The following is a 21577-nucleotide window of genomic DNA, read 5'->3' on the forward strand; positions in this document are numbered from 1 at the left end:
ATCCCAAATTAGTTCAGATGACTCCATACATAATTGGTGAAAAGAGGACAATGACTTACCTACTTAGATTACATGCAAGTTCCTCTCTGGCCCAGCTGATCTTCTGAACATTTGGGACAGACTGGATAATGCAGTGTGCATGCATTGAGCACAGACGATGTGAGGCCATCTCTCCAAGGAATATTATCTCATAGAATGACAGCATATGGAGCTAGAAAGGGATCTTAAATATCATCTAGTCAGTCTTCTTTTTAAAAGATATATATATACACACACACATATATATAGCAAAACTAGAACCCAGAAAAGTGACTTGCTTTTGATCACTTCAACTAATTATTGATAACTGGACTACAACCTGAATATCCAGTCTCCTGGCTCATGGAGTATGCCACACCAAGGCATTCCTGGAAAATAACCTCGCCAACATGATCCTTTATTCCTAAAGGTACCTCTATGGCATTATTTGGGAAACCCTTATGTCAGATACTACCCATCCACTCACATACACAAAAGAGGGTTCTGTCTTGATTAATACAATTTTCTTTGCCTATGTGATGACACATTTAGTTTCTCAACTGCATTCATAAACTTTGGGTACAATATAGTTGTCTTATTTCTAAAATGAGATTAAAACCAGCTCCTCAATCTTGGATTATTTGAAAGGCATTTTTATTTTTAGACCCTATTGTTGGAGATCATTTTTAGTCATCTAGAATTTTCTCTGGTTTGTTCAGAAGAAAATAACACACAGCACATTAGGCATACTGCCTAAACTCAGAATTATGTACTTCAAAGCCAAGAAGGATTTTTAGTGTCTTACTGAAGTGACATAGAAAAGTGCTTAAAATCACAGTGTGCAGCTTGATGAATTTGTACAAATTAAACATAGCCACCATGGTACTGGCATCCTGAATCACCCACCTCCATCCACTGACTCCCACCCTTCCCCCAGCCCCAAACCCTCTACCAGTATACTGACCTCTAACTGGCTTTGTTTGTATACTTTTTATGAAGGGAATCATATACAGTATCTGTTTGTTTGTGAATAACTTCTTTTGTCTATTATTTGTCTACTAGAGGCCCGTTGCAGGAAGATTCCTGCAAGAACAGGGCTTCCGGCGGTCTTCCCTCCTGCCACCGCCACCCCTCCCGCCCCCCCCCCCCCCCCCCCCCGCACTTTCCCTCCCACTGTCGCCCCGTGCTTTCCCCTACCCTCCCGCCGCCTCTGCCCCCCACTGCGCGGCCTCCCATCGTCGCTGCTGCCCCATGCTTTCCCTCCCGCCGCTGCCCTGCACTTTTCCTCCAGCTGCTGCTGCCTCCCCAGCCCCCGCACTTCCCCTCCCGCAGCCGCCACCCCCCTGCGCTTTCCCTCCCACCGCAACCTCCGCCTCACTTTCCACTTTCCCTCCCTCTTCCTTCTATGCTGTCTTCAGTCTGCACCCTGTCTGCATATGCAAATTAACCTCCATCTTTGGTTAATTTGCATACTCGCTCTGATTGGCTGGTGGGTGTAGCGTAGTGATGGTTTATTTGCATGTTTCTCTTTTATTAGTGTAGATTATTATGTTTCTGAGATTAATCCATACTGTTGCATGTAGCTTAGTTAATTTATTCTTATTGCTATGCAGTATTCTATTGTATGAATAAACAATGATTTTTCAGTTCTACTTTTGATAGTGATTTAGGTAATTTCCAGGTTTTGTTGATTATGAATGGGGTATTTGGATATGTTTTTTAGAATGATTTTTGAGAAGTTATATTGGGATAAATAGTTATTAAAAATCTGAAGTTAAGGTTTTCTTCCAGAAAAGACAGAGCAATCTCTCTTCCCCAAACATTGATAACTAGCATTAATTGTAAATAATCATTGGGACTGAGAGCTGAAATCCTAACAAATTTCTAAGGTTCTTTGGACTGCACTGGAGTGATTCACTTTAGCTATTATTTGACCCTTTTATTTGTAGGCAGATTAATACTTTGTTTTTCTCTTTGCCATTCATTGTAAGTACTTTAAAGGAAGATTCTTAATTTCTTACCTGGTTTATAAATCTCAACCAAGACTTATTATTCTGGTGTTAGATATTATGGTTAATTGTTAATTTTTTATTTTTTTCATGTTCTTGGCAGCTAACATAGGGGGAAAAACATCTTTTCTGGTTTAAGACAAAGTGGGGTCTTACCAAAGTGGTCAGAAATGGATCTTTAGTAAAATTTTATGTTGTCAAACACCTATCTGGAATAGCATCTGAGTTAAGTGTGCATGCATGTGAGTATGTGTGTTTTCTTTAAAAAGTTTTTTGCTTCTGTTTGCACCTTCATTCTGTCTCCTTTTGCCCTCAGGTAAAGCAAAATCAGCATGAAGAGCTACAGAATGTAAGGAAGCACATTCACAATTGTTTCTCAAATCTTGGTTGCTTCCTTTTACCACATCCTGGTCTTAAAGTTGCAACTAATCCTAGTTTTGATGGGAGATTGAAAGGTGGGAATTCCCATTCTTGCTAAAATCAGAACTTATTTTTTAGGGGCTGAAAGTTTTTAAAAAGTACATAATTCCTTAAATTTTGTGTTTTATACTGGAGGACATTTTGATGCATTGTTAATGATGTGATTATAATGCTCTGTGTGGTCTTTCTAGCTTTCCATTGGATTTTTGCAAACAGCTATCATACTGATTAACATTTTATAATGTGGTCTGTTGCTCAGCACTGATGTCCTAAAAGTTCTGAAGGCTGAGAACATTTCAGTATTTCATCTGGTTGCTTTCTGCTAAAAAGCTTTATCAATGTACTGTATTGATGCAACCAGATTTAAGTTTCTCCTTTTCAGGGGTGATAGTATAACTTTATTATGTTTGTTTTTGGATTATTTTGAGAATGATGGTAAAAGGCTTGAAGATTGATGAAGCTTTTACAGTATGACTGGGAAAAATCTTAAAATTTAATACAAATTTTTGAATTATTTGCCTTCGGAAAGGGATAGTTTAGTTAATACTTTATGTGGGATTTGTTTGTGTAGTCCACACTTTATTATTTGACTGAAAGAACTCTTGGGGTGTGAGGGGCAATGTCAGGGGTGCTGTATTTTTTCTAGAAGATGACATGTTTGGATGAGTTTAAAATGAATCTACTTAAGTAATAGATATTGTGAACTCTTATTTCATGAAATAGAATTTTATGAGCTCTTAACAATGGGTAGTTCTTAGCTTTTTTTGGACTAATATGTTGACTAATTTCATGTCCACTAGATATTGATGAAGACTTTAAACGAGAGCTTCGAAATCTGGTTCCATTGCTGCTTGCCCCTGAAAATTTGGTAGAAAAAGAGATAAGTGGATCTAAAGTCACTTGTAGAGATCTTGTAGAATATTTTAAGGTAGGAAAACTCTCACATTAAATGACTTTGTTTCCTATTTTAAAGCAAAAGTATAATATTTATAATTTATCTGCTTTGAATTGGGTATATCAACGTTCTAGTAGACACCTTGTATCTTCTGGACAGTGATTTGTTTACAGAACTACCCTACTTGTTCTCCAGCTCTGATATAGAGAGAAGAACCATTCACTGTATTGTATTACCACTCTGTCATTTGTGAATGACAGTAGGGATTGGGAGCATAATTCTTCATCTTGAGGGCTTACAAAGGCCTTCTCTCAGAGTTCTGAGGACTTGATAAGAGCAGCTGAAAGTATCAGAACTGGATTCTGAGTACAAGTTATTTGTAGCTAAAATTATTTGTAGGTTTTTCCCCCTCTGTTCTTTTCAAATTTTATAGCTTGATAGACAAAGCAAGACCTTGTAGAGGGTTGTATTTATTCTTAGTAGTTATGGATAAGTGGAAGGGAAAACACAGTTAACTAGAGTGTGTTTTTGGTCATTTATACATACTGTCTTTATTTAGTTATGACTTAATTTAATCAATAGAAAGTTGAGATGAAAGATTCCTATATGGACTTACTAAAAACTCTCATCTTGCCTTCTTACTCTTAAACCACAATTACATAATTTTTTTTCTTAAACTGAGAGGTATTTTAAGCTGGTCAAAGTAAAGTACTGAATTATAATGTTTTCTAACATATTTAGTTGAAACATTGGTAGTAGGGGAGAATTATGTGTTTTTTGATAAAGTGGATGGCATTTTATATATAACTTTGAAATATGAGAAATAACTTATGCACATTGAAATTATATTTAGAAACATTTCTCTAGGATATTATTTAGCAACATAGGCATTTAATAATGTTGAGTGCTAGCCGGTGTGGCTTAGTGGATAGAGCGTTGATAGAGTGGATAGAGGGTCCTAGGTTCGATTCTGGCCAAGGGCACATCCCCAGGAGCGGGTGTGCAGGAGGCAGCCGATCAGTAATTCTCTCTCATCATTGATGTTTCTATTTCTCTAACCCTCTCCCTTCCTCTCTGAAATCAATTAAAAAATATATTTAATAATGTTGAGCGTAGGGTTAATTTTGTTGGAATGAGACTGGATGATTTTTAAAGTCTAGGTTTTCCTTTTAATAGTGTGGATTGTTTTTATATTTAATGATTTGTCTTTTGGATTGTAGAGCTAAATTACATAACATCAATATAACAAGTCTTCTATATTTTTAGGCTTACATTAAAATTTATCAAGGAGAGGAACTTCCACATCCAAAGTCCATGCTTCAGGTAGAGTGTGTGTTATACATGTATTTATTTGTGAAAGAGAAAAAAAATCTTTGCTTTAGAGATAAATGCTGGAAATGGGGTGGTACTTCTTTGCATGCATATACATATCAAATATTTAAAGCAGTACTTGTCATGGGTCCTGAAGTTTTTGGTAACTACAGATTGCAGGCCTTGCACACAGGCCACCAGAAATAAGAATCCTCAGTACCTTCCCTTTAATTGCTCAGAAAGTGTAGGAAATTTTCTGTTGCAGAAGCTAGCTTAAAATGGGCCTCTGGACCATGCTTCTCCTTTCCTCTGCATCTTTGACAGTGAATGTTGTTTGAAATAAGGCTTATTTTCTTTTTGTATTAATGATTTAGAGCTACTTCTAATGCTACCTCAGGCAATTTCTCATTTTATGGTGGACTAAGTAGTATATTCTCATAAAACTCACCCAATAAGCAGTTTTGTGCATTTAAAAATATCCCTTGTGTAATATTGATTATGAGAGAGAGAACCCTATTGGGTAATACTTGATTCTTTACATCTGAAGACTTGATGTATTTTAGGTTTGTGTTTAATTACCTATAATTTCCTGAGCATATGTGGTATTTTTTATAAACCCATTTTAACAAACCTAAGAAAAATAAAATTAGGTAGACTTCTATTAGAAGCTAGATAGAGTGTTACTATATCCTTTAAACTGGTGTTGCATTGAAAAGGAAAACTGGAAGTTGGTAATATTTTCTTTGGTTCATTTTCAGACTTCTTTATTGTATATAACTTACTGTGTTGATAAGAATTTATAGAGTCATCTTTTTTTTTTGCATAAAATTGGCACATATTTTATTGTTTTAGGCAACAGCTGAAGCTAATAATCTTGCTGCAGTAGCAGGAGCAAGAGAGATTTATTGCAGAAATATGGAACAGGTTTGTAACTAAAATTTAAATTTGATGCTAGAGTGAGATTTTTATTATGTTAATAATTGAAGTAAATTGTACTTCTTATGCATTGTTATGTTATATTTCCTAATACTCTGTTATCTAATTCTGCTGGAAATTAACTAACAAAATAATCCACATAGAGTGCAGGAGATGGGTAGTAAGTTATTACATAAACCGTACTGGAATATTTCCCGACACATGATTCATAGTGCTGTTAATTAACAGCTTCTAATGTAATTAACACTAGCTTAAGGCCACTAGCAATTTCTATGCTAAGCTTGCTAACTTGAACATTAAAGTACCTTTTTAATTTATTATCTTTTACCCACTCCCTTGCCAGTAATCTTTTGTACTCTTATGGTGTATTAGTGGGTCAAGTGAAGTCAGGTTCAAATTTTGGTGTAATTATTTTTGTCTTTACTTGTATTAGTTATATTTGGAAAATTTATTTAGCCTGAGTCAGTTAAACATACAGGCTGTAAATAAATAGGTTATGGTTATGTGTGAGGTATTATGAAGAAGTTTAAAATTGAACCATGTAGGTGGTTTGACTTTTTGAGACTGAACACTAAGAGTAGGGAACTTGCAAGTGTGAATCATTTCTAGCATGTAACCTTCGTACTGTAATCATGTTTGTACAGGTATGTGGTGGAGACAAGCCTTACATTGCACCTTCAGATCTGGAGCGAAAACACCTGGATTTCAAGGAAGTGGCGATTAAACAGTTTCGTTCAATTAAAAAAATGGGTGGAGATGAATTCTGCCGTCGTTATCAGGACCAGCTTGAAGCTGAAATTGAAGAAACCTATGCAAATTTCATAAAGCACAACGATGGCAAAAATATCTTCTATGCTGCTCGTACCCCTGCCACACTGTTTGCAGTCATGTTTGCTATGTATATAATCTCAGGACTGACTGGCTTCATCGGTCTAAACTCTATAGCCGTCTTGTGTAACCTGGTCATGGGTTTGGCACTGACATCTCTTTGTACTTGGGCATATGTTAAATACTCTGGGGAGTTCAGAGAAATTGGAACAATGATTGATCAACTTGCTGAAACACTGTGGGAACAGGTTGGTATCTGTGTTTTGGTTTTCAATTGACTAATCTCATCCCTGTGACTCCCCCTCCTCCCCACACAATATTTGCACACCTTTTCTTTTATATGCGAAATGTCAAAAGGATTTTTCTGTTTTGTTTGGATGTATAATCTGAATATAAAGTGTGAATGGGAGAGTGTTTTTTTCTTTAAAGTCGTAATTTCAGAGTGCTTTGGTTGGCTTAAATCTGTAATATCCTTTGGACAGATTCTTAATCATAGACCTAACTCTGCCAAACAATGGGCAGGGCAAATCTTTAAGGATTTCTTTCTTTGAGAAGAAGAAATATAATCGGTGAAAGTTATGAAGGTAAGGAAAGGAAGTTTGGAAGTTCAGTACCTTTAGGAAAGCAAAAGAAGCTTCTTACTAATATTGGCAAGAAGCAATGCATGCTTATATTCCAGGGAAAATATTAGGTGGCATTCAGGTCTTTGTTGCCTTTCATGAAGATAGTGATGATTTGCTGATATACTACAAGGAACAATCCAATAGTGATTTCTTACACCGAAAAAACCTTTGACATCTGTACCAAGGAAATACTGATGAACAAAGCAAAACACTACAGAGAACCAACTATTAATCATAATCTTTACTTCACCCAGAAATCAAAGTCGGGCCTGACATGTATCTACTAAGGAAAGCCATGTTGTATATTGGCCAACTGTATGTTAGAATTTCCTATGTACAGAAAATTCCATTTAAGGATGTTGTCATTAAAGTGATCATCATGAAATGCTTGAGCATCATGCCGAGGACCAGAATGAAAGCTACAGTTATTACTGATAGACAGTAAAATAGGCATTTTCAGATACCATTTTTGGGCCGATGAAGTATTGGGCTTAATTGAAGATCTAGAATGTGCAGGTCCATGTTGGTTTTGGCTTTAAATGCAAAGACTGAAGAAGTAAACCATTTTTTTTTAAAGAAAGTTGATTGGGTGGTGACTTTTCTTGTAATGTTATTTTATAAAGTGACCCACTATATTAATTTGGATTTTGAATTTATTCTTTAGAGAAATGCTCGTTTTTATTCAGGTCCGATTTGGAAGCTTATGTATGGATATTTGTTAAGTGTAAATTTTTGTCTTAAAAGTCTGGTTTTTCACATTCCTTTGATACCTTCTAATAGAAGATGGACTAAAAGCTATTACAACTTCCCTTTTAAAAAAAGTGTTATCCACTTTAAAATTTTGGACTATTACTAATGTTCTGCAACAAGAATTACAGTAATTGTAATGTCTTCTTTTGAAAACCAGTCATCTCCTATACAGCATTGATTCTTAAGATTTTAGAGGTGCCATTATTACAAAACAAATCAGTGGTTCTCAACCTTTCTAATGCCGCGACCCTTTAATACAGTGCCTCATGTTGTGGTGACCCCCAACCATAAAACTATTTTCGTTGCTACTTCATAACTGTAATTTTGCTACTGTTAATGAATCGTAATGTAAATATCTGTGTTTTCCGATGATGGTCTTAGGCTCTACAGCAATGGTTCTCTACCTGTGGGGTCATGACCCACAGGTTGAGAACGCTGGCAGGGTCGCCTAAGACCATCGAAAAACACAGATATTTACATTACGATTCATAACAGTAGCAAAATTGCAGTTATGAAGTAGCAACGAAAATAATTTTATGGTTGGGGGTCACCACAACATGAGGCACTGTATTAAAGGGTCACGACATTAGAAAGGTTGAGAACCACTGAATTAAATGGAAGAATCTCAAGTGGGTGAAATATTTTCAGTGTAGTTGAGGTAAGAGGATCACTAGTCAGAGAAGGTCTGTGCTGTGTCAACAAAACTTATCTAAATTTTTTTTTTTGCATTTCTCTTTTCTGTTGCTTCAGAGGAGTCCCAGGAAGGTGAGAAACCTACAAAATCTCAAATTCCTGTAGTCTTAAACTCTAACTTCCAGGCACTCTCAGTGATTCTCCTAACAAATCACTCCATGTTTTAGGTGTTTTCCAAACTGTTTGAAGTTACTAGACGCCGAATGGTTCATCGTGCTCTTTCATCAGCACAGCGACAGAGACTGCCATCCAACAATAACAAGAAGAAAAATTAGACAGTATTTTAAACTTTTTTCTCTATCTGAAGTGTTCACACTTATACATGTAGGACAATAAGCAGGACCGTCTGGGCCGGTCTGCATAAATGCTGTGTACATACCAGATTTGATGCTGCAAATAGGGTATGGAATTGCACATCCATCTCATAGGAATTGTAAATGGTTTGAATAAGAGGAAAGTGATTTTTGTTGCATTAAAAAATGTCTAACTGCATTATTTATAGCATCATAACTTTTTTTTTTTTGGGAGAAGCATCTTTTTATTTTCCACATTCCTGGTTATTTTCTTCATTGCTTTGAATTGAATTTTTATATCTATTTTTATGTGTAACTCTTTTTTTACCTCATGTTTTTATTTGTTTTGCACATTTCTCATACCACAGGTATTGAAGCCCCTGGGTGATAATTTGATGGAGGAAAACATAAGGCAGTCTGTAACAAACTCTATCAAAGCAGGCCTGACTGACCAGGTGTCTCATCATGCCCGGTTAAAGACAGACTGACAGTTCATCTCCTCATGGACTTCACTCTCCCTCTTGTTCATGCTTGCTGTACAATGAGAACTCAAATACAAATAAACCAAAGTTTACAATCAACTGTAGAAGTAGTTTAGTACAACTGGCTTCACAGATGGCTGCCACAGAGTGTGAAAATTGTTGGTTGGTTTTAAGCATTCTGTTCATGGCTCCTAAGGCATGGAAATTGGCTGAGGAGCATTAGTTTATCATGCACATTTGTGCCATGTTTTTAAATCTTTCTTTTCCTTTTTACTTAAGCTAATGTTAGTGAAATTTGTTTTATGTAAAAGGATATTTCAGGGAAATATTTTAAGAAATCTATTTAGAGTCTAACACAGTGTCCCATTGAATCTTAATTTTTAGAGAAGCTATGAATCACTATATAAAGAATCAGATTGGAATGACAATGAAGCCTTTATTGAGCCACTACATTAAAAGTATATATTGCTTTACTGCCTTCAATACCAGTATTACATAAATGCATGTATCAGAAACCACAGAAATTACATGACAACTCTTGTAGCTAAGAAAGTGATTCTGAGGTGTACATTTTGTCTTGCCTTTTGAAATTTATAAACCTGACCTAAAAGGAGATGCATATCTGGGAATCTGAACTGTCATTATGCAGTTTAGCCTTCATGTACATAGAATATGCCATTAATTTCATTGGAGAAATTCCATCCAAAAATGTTGCCTACAGCTATGAGTTAAGAGTGTCTGTACAGTGTGTAGCTTTTATTTTCTAAACTCACAGATAGGGCATGTATATGAATTATAAATATATAAATAACAATTTTGTATTAAAAGTTTTGTAGTTTATGGCAAAATCTGGTTCTGTGGTAGGCTAATAAGTACAGTCCCTGTGAAGGAATGTTTGTGGCTCACGTCGGTGTGTGAATGCATAAACTATTTGAAGTTTTTGATATATTTGTGATATTTATCTTCCTTGAGCACTGCAATCTCACCCCCCAAGGGAATCCAATGGGAATGTTTATTGTGACTTTGTTCTCTGTTGCATTTTAAAGTTATTTCCTGTAATTTATTTTCAGTACATAATTAAAAATTTGTTGTATATATAAAATGAAACTTGTGATTCTTTTTTAAGGAATTCTTCAAGTATGTATTCCATTACATAAATCATATTTGTTTATATTGGAAAGAGCATGAGCAGGAAACACCCAGTTAGAGCTCTAAGGTATTGTACCTTTAAGCTAAGCTTGTAAAAAGTTACTTTTCTGTGTCTTTCTTGGATAGGGAGAACTTGTGATTAGCCTGGGTGTAGCTCAGGATTTATTATATTTTTTTTTTTGGTGATATATGTAAGGTTAACATTTTTGCAATATTTTTGTAGCCTTCTTGAAGGACACCTATTAAAGCACCTACTTTGGTTTTTAAGTGAAAATTCAGATATTGAATTGCATGCCGGAAAACTCTTAAGTTTATCTTGGTTGATATTATCTCCTCCCCCTTTCAACTCCTGTTTTTCTATGGATTGTATTTGTTTCCATCTGTATTAAATTGCTACCAACTCATCTGTTCTTAGACATAAAGAATCCACCTGAAAAGTGTGTCTCTTTATTTCTTTGACCACCCTGTTTTATGAATGCTGTGGACTGTTTTTATGAATGAAAGAATAAAAAGTTTGTTGTATAATAGCAGCAATTCTTCTGAAATTAAAGACACATAGCTTACTTTTCCTTAAACTAAAGAGTTGTGAAATCTAGACCATTGGGTTTTTTAGTATTGTTGGAAAGAGTGTGTTTTCTCCAAAGAAGATTACTTCTATAAAGGATTCTAAGAACACACTTTGGTTTCAGCTGGAAGATTCTGAAAATTATTAGGCAAGAAGCAATAAAAGGGGTTAAAGATAAACTGTTGACTGAAATAACTTCGGTGTAGTACATTTTCTGTGGTACAATTTGTTTTTTTTGTTTTTTTAGTCTATATTACAAGGTGGGTTTTTACAAAGAAATAGTTTAGGGCCTAGCCGATTTGGATCAGTGGATAGAGCATCAGCCTGAGGACTGCAAGGTCCCAGGTTCAATTCCAGTCAAGGGCACATACCTTGGTTGTGGGCTTGGTCCTTGGCCATGGTTCAGGGTGGGTGCGGGAGGCAACCCAACAATGTGTCTCACATTGATGTTTCTCTCTCTACCTCTCCCTTCTATGCTCTCGAAAAATCAATGGAAAAATATTCTCGGGTGAGGATTAAAAATAAAATAATTTAGGACAAATGATTTATCGTCCTAGTTAAGGCAAATAACTTGGCCCAGCCAGCATGGCTCAGTGGTTACATGTTGACCTATGAACTAGGAGGTCACAGTTTGATTCCCAGTTGGTCAGTGATTCTCATCGATGTTTCTGTCTCTCCCTTCCACTCTGAAATCAATAAAAAATATATTTTTTTAAAATTTAATCTTTATTGTTCAGATTATTACAATTGTTCCTCTTTTTTCCCCCATAGCTCCCCTCCACCCGGTTCCCACCCCACCCTCTGCCCTTACCTCCCCCCCGCACTGTCCTCATCCATAGGTGTACGATTTTTGTCCAGTCTCTTCCTGCACCCCCACACCCCTTCCCCCCTGAGAATTGTCAGTCCACTCCCTTTCTATGCCCCTGATTCTATTATATTCACCAGTTTATTCTGTTCATCAGATTTTTAATTCACTTGATTTTTAGATTCACTTGTTGATAGATATGTATTTGTTCATAATTTTTATCTTTAGTTTTTTCTTTTTCCTCTTCTTAAAGAATACCTTTCAGCATTTCATATATTACTGGTTTGGTGGTGATGAACTCCTTTAGCTTTTTCTTATCTGTGAAGCTCTTTATCTGACCTTCAATTCTGAATGATAGCTTTGCTGGGTAGAGTAATCTTGGTTGTAGGTTCTTGCTATTCATCACTTTGAAAATTTCTTGCCACTCCCGTCTGGCCTGCATAGTTTCTGCTGAGAAGTCAGCTGACAATCATATGGGTGCTCCCTTGTAGGTAATTTTTCTCTTGCTGCTTTTAATATTCTCTCTTTGTCTTTTGCTCTTGGCATTTTAATTATGATGTGTCTTGGTGTGGTCCTCTTTGGATTCCTTTTGTTTGGGATTCTGTGCGCTTCTGGACTTGAAAGTCTATTTCTTTCACCAGGTGGGGCAAGTTTTCTGTCATTATTTCTTCCAATAGGTTTTCAGTATCTTGCTCTCTCTTCTTCTGGCACCCCCATAATTCGGATGTTGGTACACTTGAAGTTGTCCCAGACGCTCCTTACACTATCTTCAAATTTTTGGATTCTTTTTTCTTTTTGCTTTTCCGGTTCAGCATTTTTTGCTTCTTTGTATTTCAAATCTTTGGCTTGATTCTTGTGATCCTCTAGTCTGCTGTTAGGTCTCTGTATAATATTTTTTATTTCAGTCAGTGTATGTTTAATTTATAGTTGGTCCTTTTTCATATCCTTGAGAGTCTTGCTAAATTTATTGGCCTTTTCTAGGAAATTCTTGAAAAACCTTATAACCGTGGTTTTGAACTCTATCCAGTGGTTTGCTTTCCTCCATTTCTTTCATTTGTGATCTGTTTCTTTGTCTCCGCATTTTGGCTGCTTCCCTGAGTTGATAGAGTGGCTTTGTGTGCTAGGTGTCCTATAGGGCCCAGTGGCTCAGCCTCCCCAGTTACCTGAGGTGGACACTCTTGGTGCACCCCTTTGTGGACTGTGTGTATGGCCTTGTTGTAGTTAAGTCTTGATTGCTGTTGGTGTCACTGGGAGGAATTGACCTCCAGGCCAATTGGCTGTGAGGATCAGCTGTGTCTACTATGGGAGAACTTCTGTGCTGGAGACACCCTTATGAGACAAGACTTGCAAAATTGCAAAAGCCTCTGTGCTCAGCTTGGATGGGGCGGAGTCTCAGGGCAGAGCAGACAGCTTTGGGTTCCCGTCAGCCCTGCCCTATGAGGCCCCTGGGTCTCAGTGTCCCTCGGTAATCGCTGTAAACACCTCTGAGAGAAAGCCGCCTTCGAGTTTCGCCCACTGCCAGACAGTCCAGTTTCTCCCTGAATGAGTCTGGGTTCCTAGAAACTCGCCCAGAACTGGAGTTCAGCGCATTCGGGAGCTTCCGTCCACCTCCCTCCCGTTTTCTAAAGCCAGCTGCGCACTCAGCCCTCTGTGCACACAGCAGTCAGTCCTCTCTGTGTGCTTGTGCCTCTGGACCTCTGCCTCCGCAGCTCCTCAGAGTCTCAGTGTGCTTTCTCTTTTCCTGACAGTCCAGTTTCTCCCCAAATGTGTTTGGGTTCCCAGAAAGTCGCCTGGAACTGGAGTTCAGCACAGTTGGGAGCTTTTGTCTCCCTCCCGCTTTAGAAAGCCAGCCGCACACTCAGCCGCCTGTGCACTTAGCCGCCTGTCCTCTGCGCGTGCGTGCCTCCGGATCTTTGTCTCTGCAGCTCCCCTGAGTCTCAGTGTGCTTTCTCTTTTCCTGACAGTCCAGTTTCTCCCCGAATGAATCTGAGTTCCCAGAAAGTCGCCTGGAACTGGTGTTCAGCACAGTTGGGAGCTTCTGTCTCCCTCCCGCTTTAGAAAGCCAGCCATGTACTCAGCTGCCCGTGCACACAGCCACCCGTCCTCTCCACGTGCGAGTCTCCGTATCTCAGCCTTTTGCAGCTCCTCTGATTCTCAATGTGCTTTCCTCTTCCCTTCTAGTTGTAGAATTTCCACTCAGCCAGCTTTCCTGTGGTTTCGGATGGTGTCCGATTTGTCTTTTAGTTGTAGTTTTGATATTGTTGTGCGAGGCAGTTTAGGTGTTTACCTACGCTGCCATCTTGGTTTCTTCCCTAAAAAATATATTTAAAAAAAGACAAATTATTTTTGTGGAAGAGGCAGTTCATTTGTGACCCTGTTACAAGTATGCCTTACACATTCCTCACGAAGATAGCTAGTTGCTTCAGTGAACATTGTCTTTGTAGAATCAAAAACCAGTATTTCAAGGGTTACATTTTCAGAGAACCCTGAGCTGGGCTTACTTCACTTACTTTACTTCCAGAATTGGACAGGCGAGGGACTTTACCCTTGTAGTGTGAGTGCTGTTGGTGTTAATTACATTATTTCATTATTACGGGATTAAAAATAAGCTTAGGTCTTGGTTAAGAAAATATTCAAAATATACCGGCAAACACTGATGTTGCTGTTAGTGGTCCACTATGTAAGTATTCAAAATGGCCTTTCAGAAAGTCACTTGAAGCAGTTTAGTCTTTTAACTAGGGAATCGACTTTCTCACTAGCTGCTTATCTGCTAGCATGGGTAGCTGGTGTCAGTTGGAGACACTTTTAGGTTTCAGCAGTTTCATTCATGGCCCAAATCCCCACACTGACCAGAATTGGCCTGTGCGCCTACGTGGTTTTCCTTGTGTCCTAGATGTGGGGTGGTGATGAAAACCCGTGTAGAGAGCTGGCAGCCGTGCTCCTGGCCGCCACCTTCCCACGAGGCCAGGTTTGCTGCTCAGGTGACTCTCGCTTAGAGTGCACCTGGAGCCTGTCATGGGGAGGCCTTGCAGTTGGCCTTTGGGCAAACCAAGCTAAAGTAGGGCTTTCCCATGCAGGACTGAGTTGCCACTGCCTCTACCGAAGTCGTACCTGATCTAGAAGTGTCTGCGTTAGATGTGCTGTTTGTGGAGTTCAGACAGGAATTGATCTCTCCTTGACATACTTTAGTGTAATACAACTACTGTGCTCTTGTAGTTTCGTGACTTAGGGCTCATCAGAGCTCAAGCTAGCAGTTGACCAGATCAAAATTACCCAAAGGTATGTATAAAAAGGGTTAGGAGTGGGGATCACAGCCTTTGCCTGGCTCAGGAAAGCATCTCCACATATATTAGCACTTTTATACTCACCACAGTACTGTGAGATGGCTGGGAAACCACTTTATCAAAAAAAATGTCTCAAGATTCCACACCTCCAAGGGTGTGAGAATCAATACGAAGTTTCAGATACAGATGAGTGATGTCCCTAACTCAAGATGAAAGCCGTCTTGGGTGTGTTAGGAAAAGCACTAAAAGATGGAGAAAACAAGATTCTGTTAATACGGAAGGTGAAAATCGCCCATAATAATACATTTAAAAACAGATATTAAGTAAGAAGTGAATTTTTTCCTGTCCACCTTGCAGGTAATGATTTGGTGTGTGCTGTCAGGATCATTCCTGTGCTTACTGCCATGTCTGTGTAAATGGTCAGGATCTTACCTCTGGGCTGTTTTTGGTGTCATTGTGTGCGCACCTATGGATTGTTTCTCTTGATTAAGGAAGTGTAGTGCCGGCACAGATTAAATCTGGACTTAATGAAAATGTCCTTAATAAGATAAAGACATGATTATGAAGATTTTTCAAATATGAAAGGAGAGAGAACCGCATAATGATCTGCCATATACCTATTTCTCAATTATCCGCACATAGCCAATCTGGTTTCATTTATATACCCTCCACCCCCTTATGACTTTGCTTATATGACTTGTTTGCACTTTTGCCTACTGTGAACAAGGCCATTTCCTGGTTTGGTGAATTCCCAGCCTGTCAGAGCCAGCCAGTCTCCATGGAGCTGAAGGCCAACAGTCAGTGTCCAAGCAGGAGGCTTCTCAGGCCATTGCTTCTTAGCGCCTAATTATTTTTAGGGAAGTCTCAGATATATCATTTCAATTATAAATACCTCAGTATGTAGCTGTAAACCATCAGGACTTATTTTTAGCAACTACAATACTCATCACTTCTAAAAGAATAAAATATTAATATAAAATATCCAATAAGCCTCCAACTTTCCCCAGTTGTCTTAATATCTTCATACTGTAGCCAAAGTCCCTGACCATCCACTATAAATAAGAATGTGTACTTACCTGTATGTCCGCTCATTTGGCACTTAGACACCTGCTATATTCCAGCTATGTATGCTATATGCTGAGATACAATGGTGAGTCACAGACATAGTCTTTATATTCTAGAAAAGGATGCTAGTAGTATGGGCCAATTTTGACTTTCTCCTGAGGCTGAATTGGGAAGTCTTGTCATTTACCTAGAATACAGCAGGGGGCAGATGAAGTCCATTTTTCCAAATCATTTGCGGCTGCTTAGCATTTCAGATGTAGCCGATTAAAACTGTTCCTTAGTTCAGCTTTTGAAGGAAACTAGAATCTGGTTTTGCATCGTGCTCGTTGCTTATGGAACACTTGGTACCTGTGCTATCAAATCTGTGAAAAAAACAACACATTTTCTGGAATAGTTGTGAGAGAAGCTTGATAAGTAAAGGAATTCTACTCTGAATGCTTTAAAAAAGAGACTTGAATGGATTTAACATTGATATTTTCTATACAGTAAATCTGAATTTGCATTTAGGTGTTTGCTTAAATTGACCTGTAGCTGCGTTTTTATTGTTGCTGAGAGAATGGGTCAAAGAGACCATCATGCTCATTTGCGAATCTTGTTTCCTACTTCAGCAGTAGTAGCCCCTCCTACTTTCTTAGCCTTTCAAACAAGTAAGAGGAAGTTTTCAGAAATGTTGAGATAGCAAATGCCGTGTGTGTGTGTGTGTGTGTGTGTGTGTGTGTGTGTGTGTGTGGTGTGTGGTGTGTGTGTGTGACATGTTGCTATGGGCACAAGAATGGTATCAGGGCAGGAGAGAGGAAAGGACCAGGAATGGAGTGTTGTGTTCTGGGCAAAGGCCTCAAGAGAATATTCTAATTTTGGACTTTTTAATGCTATGTTGGATTTTTCTGGTGCTTTAAAAAAGCGGTAAGTATGCATTTGAGTTATGAAGCTAGATATTGCAATTTCCTCTGAAAAGGAAAATCTGAGCTAAAGCAAAGAGAGTTACTTGAGCAGCCAGTATTTTGTTGGCTCTTTCATTAATCAATGCTTTCCCCTGCCCTCCTGTTCAACTACTCTTTATGGGACAAACAGGAAAATTGTACCAACTCTCTCTGGCTATGGCTCCAGGGAGAGCTAGTGGTCAAGTAGATGTGGAAGGAGAGGGACTAAGTCAATTTCTCATGAATCTGTGATAGCACTCTTTGTTATTAAGAATAAAACCAATGTAGAGATGCCTATTTCAGTTCTTTCAGTCCAAGCTTCTTCCAGAAACCTGAGAACTTTCAATACTGGCAAACCAAAGTGATGATTCTGCCTCTAGCAGAAGAACATCCATAAACACTAGCTCCTCTGAGGCAGACAAATTATAGGAACCACAGGCTCCACAGTGTTTCATAATCTTATGACAAACACCATCCGGTTATTTACGGTCCCCTGAGGATCTCTCTTACCAGGGCCCACTGGCCAGGCCCAGAGTTGGCTGCGTCGCTCTTCCTGGTTTTGCCGCTTTGCTCATATGACTAGTTTGCACTTTTGCCTGCTGCGAACAAGGCCATCTCCTGGTTTGGTCGATTCCCAGCCTGTCAGAGCCAGCCCGTCTCCATGGAGCCGAGGGCCATCAGTCAGTGGCTGAGCGGGGGGCCTCTCGGGCCATTGCTTCTTAGCACCTGCCTGTGACTGCCGAGCGAGCATGCACTCCCCAGCTCTCTCTGTTCCCTAAGGGAAGCTGGAAGTCTGAACTGAAATAATTCAGCCCCAAATTTCTTAAAAATACAGATCGAACAAACAAAACACAATTTGGTTTGCAGGCAGGTCAGTTTGAAGGCAGCTACCTGTTCTTTAAAATAATTCCTCCCAGGCACTTCACCTCTGGGTATTCCTCAACCCCCACAACTGCAGTCTGTTCTGAGACATCAGACAACCCCCAAATCAAGGGACATTCTCTGAAATGCCTGTGCAGTACCCTTCAAAATTGTCAAGGTCATGATAAACAAGGAAAGACTGAAAAACTGTCCCAGGTCAGGAGACTAGAGAGACACGATGACTAAATTCCATGCAGGATCTTGGAACATTAGTGGAAAAATTGGTGAAATCCAAGTAATGTCTGGAGTTTAGTTGATGGTACTGTACCAATATTAATTTCCTGATTTTGACAAATGTAGCATGATAATGAAAGATGCTAATGTTAGTGGAAACTGGGTGAAGGGGATATGGGAGCTATGTACTACTATATGTGTAACTTTTCTATAAATCTATAATTATTCCCAGATTGAAAGTTTATTAAAAAGAAAGTCCCTTCTAAGCCTGAGATAACCTTTAATTGTTAGGGTTCGGAGAATGAGACCAGGTTTCCAGTGTCAAAACCAAAGCCATCCCCCTGGTGTTCTTTCTCCCTACCTGTGTGCCGCATGCCCACCACCGTGTCAAGCTCTACTGTTGTTCTCTTTTGGGTCAAATGGTATCAAACAACCCCTCCCTCCCCAATGGCCTGTGGATTAGTCCAGAAGCATGCAGGTGGCCATACATCTTTGCAGTACAAAATGGTGCCTCTCTTCCTATTAGTAAGAGAGAGTCAATTCAGTGGCCTCACATAATGCTGCCCTCCAGCTGCCATTGCTCTGGGGCCCCTGGACTCAGAGTTTGAAATTCATAGACAGGGTTTCAGGGACGCTCTGAGGACTGGCATTTTGCCTAAGGATATGGTGGTTTGCCCTGTTCGCCTGGCTGTGCGGCTGGATCATTTTCTAAATGGCTCTGGCTCTGTGGCCCAGGACCGGAGAAGACCCCCCTTCTCTCCAAGACAGCATTCCCAGCGTCAGGAAAATTGAAGAAGCAGAGGGGGCCAACGTGGGCTGTCAGAGTGAGGACGGGGCCAGCCTAGGAATGAGAAGCCTTTACAAATATGTTCATCTCTCCAGAGGAATTAAGTTTCTCCAGATTTGTGGTCCCTCCGGATCCACAGGAATTGTATCACCCTGCAGTGTTCGCAGGCGATCATTCCTCCTCGCTAAGCTCAGCCTCCCTTGTCGGGACCCAATCAAGTGACCACAAATCAAAGATAGCTTGGACTCAGTCCACTAATAGCAGGGAAAGCCATTAGCTAGAGTTGTTTGAAAAGAAAGTGGCTCAGATATCTCTGGTCTCACCAGAAAAGCTTCTGTAATGTCAGATTATTGTTACCAAATGGCTTAGTGGACTGAGGCATCGCATTTCTCATAATGAGAGGTTATTTATTGCACCACTGAATGAACACACTCTCCCTTGCTCACTTGCACAAGATAAGATGAAGAGGCCTTTCAAGTTGAATTAAGTTTAAAAGGAAAACAACACACACATGCTCCCAGCGAATGCGTGGGTTTAGCTCTGGCTGTGTAGGGGCAGTGTCCGTGGCTCCCTCTGTGGGTGGTCCAGGGGCTCTGCAAACTCTCCATTCCAATAATTACAGGCTGTTGTTGTTCCTTGTGATTAAGCCCCTAAGCCCACTCTCTAAGTCTTGAAGTGGAACTCGTGGGGGTCATTCTTTAGGGTCAGGGCATTGTTTCAGGGATGTGTTCATCTCAAGGGCTACAGTGATTGGTTCAGGGATAGGCACATGACAGAATGTGGGCCAATCAGAGGCCTTTCCAATGATTGTTCTAAGAAGAGTGAGTGGTGAAGGCTTTGTAGGTCAGGGAGGGAGGGAGGATGGATGGGAATCTAGGGTTCCAGAGGCTATGTTTTCAATCACCCCTGGAAAACCTGTCTCTATGAGAGAGAATAAAGCCAAGTAGAAGTAAGGAGTGGGGAGAGACAGAGAGAGAAGGTCTTCCCGGCACTGAGAGCCCAGACACGTGTGAGAGCTCCAGCATCCTCCCAGTGAAGCCCTGTTTTTTTTTTTATTTTTTTATTTTTATTTTTATTTTTATTTTTATTTTTATTTTTATTTTTATTTTCCACTCTTTTATTTATAAGGGTTATTTTAATAAAACATTCCCCATTTTTTTTTGATTTATGTCTTTTTTAAAAATAAATCTTTATTCAGATTATTACAATTATTTCTCCCTTTTCCCCCCATAGCTCCCCTCCACCCAGTTCCCACCCCACCTTCTGCCCTTACCTCCCCCCCACTGTCCTCATCCATAGGTGTATGATTTTTGTCCAGTCTCTTCATGAACCCCCCCATACCCCTTTCCCCCTGAGAATTATCAGTCCACTCCCTTTCTATGCCCCTGATTATATTATATTCACCAGATTATTCTGTTCCTCAGGTTTTTAATTCACTTGATTTTTTAGGTTCACTTGTTGATAGATATGTATTTGTTGTTCATAATTTTTCTCTTTACTTTTTTCTTCTTCCTCTTCTTTAAGAATACCTTTCAGCATTTCATATAATACTGGTTTGGTGGTGATGAACTCCTTCAGCTTTTTCTTATCTGTGAAGCTCTTTATCTGCCCTTCAATTCTGAATGATAGCTTTGCTGGGTAGAGTAATCTTGGTTGTAGGTTCTTGCTATTCATCACATTGAAAATTTCTTGCCACTCCCGTCTGGCCTGCATAGTTTCTGTTGAGAAGTCAGCTGACAGTCGTATGGGTGCTCCCTTGTAGGTAACTAACTGTTTTTCTCTTGCTGCTTTTAATATTCTCTCTTTGTCTTTTGCTCTTGGCATTTTAATTATGATGTGTCTTGGTGTGGTCCTCTTTGGGTTCCTTTTGTTTGGGGTTCTGTGCACTTCCTGAACTTGTAAGTCTATTTCTTTCACCAGGTGGGGGAAGTTTTCTGTCATTATTTCTTCAAATAGGTTTTCAGTATCTTGTTCTCTCTCTTCTTCTGGCACCCCCATAATTCTGATGTTGGTATGCTTGAAGTTGTCCCAGAGTCTTCTTACACTATCTTCAACTTTTTGGATTTTTTTTTTTTTTGCTTTTTGCTTTTTCGGTTGAGTGTTTTTTGCTTCTTTGTATTTCAATTCTTTGACTTGATTTTGTGTTCCTCTTGTCTGTTTTTGGGTCTCTGTATAATATTTTTTATTTCAGTCAGTGTATGTTTAATTTCTAGTTGGTCCTTTTTCATATCTTCGAGGGTCTCGTTATATTTATCGGCCTTTTCTAGTATATTCTTAAAAAGCCTTATAACCGTGGTTTTGAATTCTATATCCAGTCGTTTGTTTTCCTCCATTTCTTTCATTTGTGATCTGATTCTTTGACGCCGCATTTTCACTGCTTCTCTGAGTTGGTAAGGTAGATCTGTGTGCTAGGTTTCCAATATGGCCCAGTGGGTCTGCCTCCCCAGTTAACCTGAGGTGGACAACTCTTGGTGCACCCCTTTGTGGACTGTGTGTACAGCCTTGTTGTAATTAAGTCTTTATTGTTGGTATCACTGGGAAGAATCGACCTCCAGGCCAGTTGGCTGTAAGGATCAGCTGTGTCTATGCTGGGAGAAGTTCGGTGCTGGAGACAGCCTTATAGGATTAGACTTGCCAAATTGCAATAGC

General features: G+C 39.3%; 1 protein-coding gene across 6 annotated transcripts in view; it reads left to right on the plus strand.

Annotated features, from left to right (window-relative positions):
- Nucleotides 1–11161, plus strand: part of ATL2 (atlastin GTPase 2) — a 45281-nt gene extending 34120 nt beyond the window's left edge. For 2 of the 6 annotated variants that reach the window (XM_080686381.1, XM_080686384.1), the window contains 7 exons: nt 2344–2482; nt 3248–3375; nt 4609–4665; nt 5506–5577; nt 6234–6665; nt 8541–8555; nt 8651–10978. In XM_080686381.1, coding sequence (XP_080542507.1) covers nt 2344–2482; nt 3248–3375; nt 4609–4665; nt 5506–5577; nt 6234–6665; nt 8541–8555; nt 8651–8758 — 951 coding nt within the window. In that variant the 3' untranslated portion in view covers nt 8759–10978. Of the gene's footprint in view, nt 1–2343; nt 2483–3247; nt 3376–4608; nt 4666–5505; nt 5578–6233; nt 6670–8540; nt 8556–8650 lie in introns of all 6 variants that reach the window. The other 4 variants (XM_080686385.1, XM_080686382.1, XR_013961536.1 and 1 more) reach the window with 3 other exon arrangements.
- Nucleotides 11162–21577: the final 10416 nt, after the last annotated feature.

Source organism: Plecotus auritus (assembly GCF_963455305.1).
Source record: "Plecotus auritus genome assembly, chromosome: 8".
NCBI classification, from domain to species: Eukaryota; Metazoa; Chordata; class Mammalia; order Chiroptera; family Vespertilionidae; genus Plecotus; species Plecotus auritus.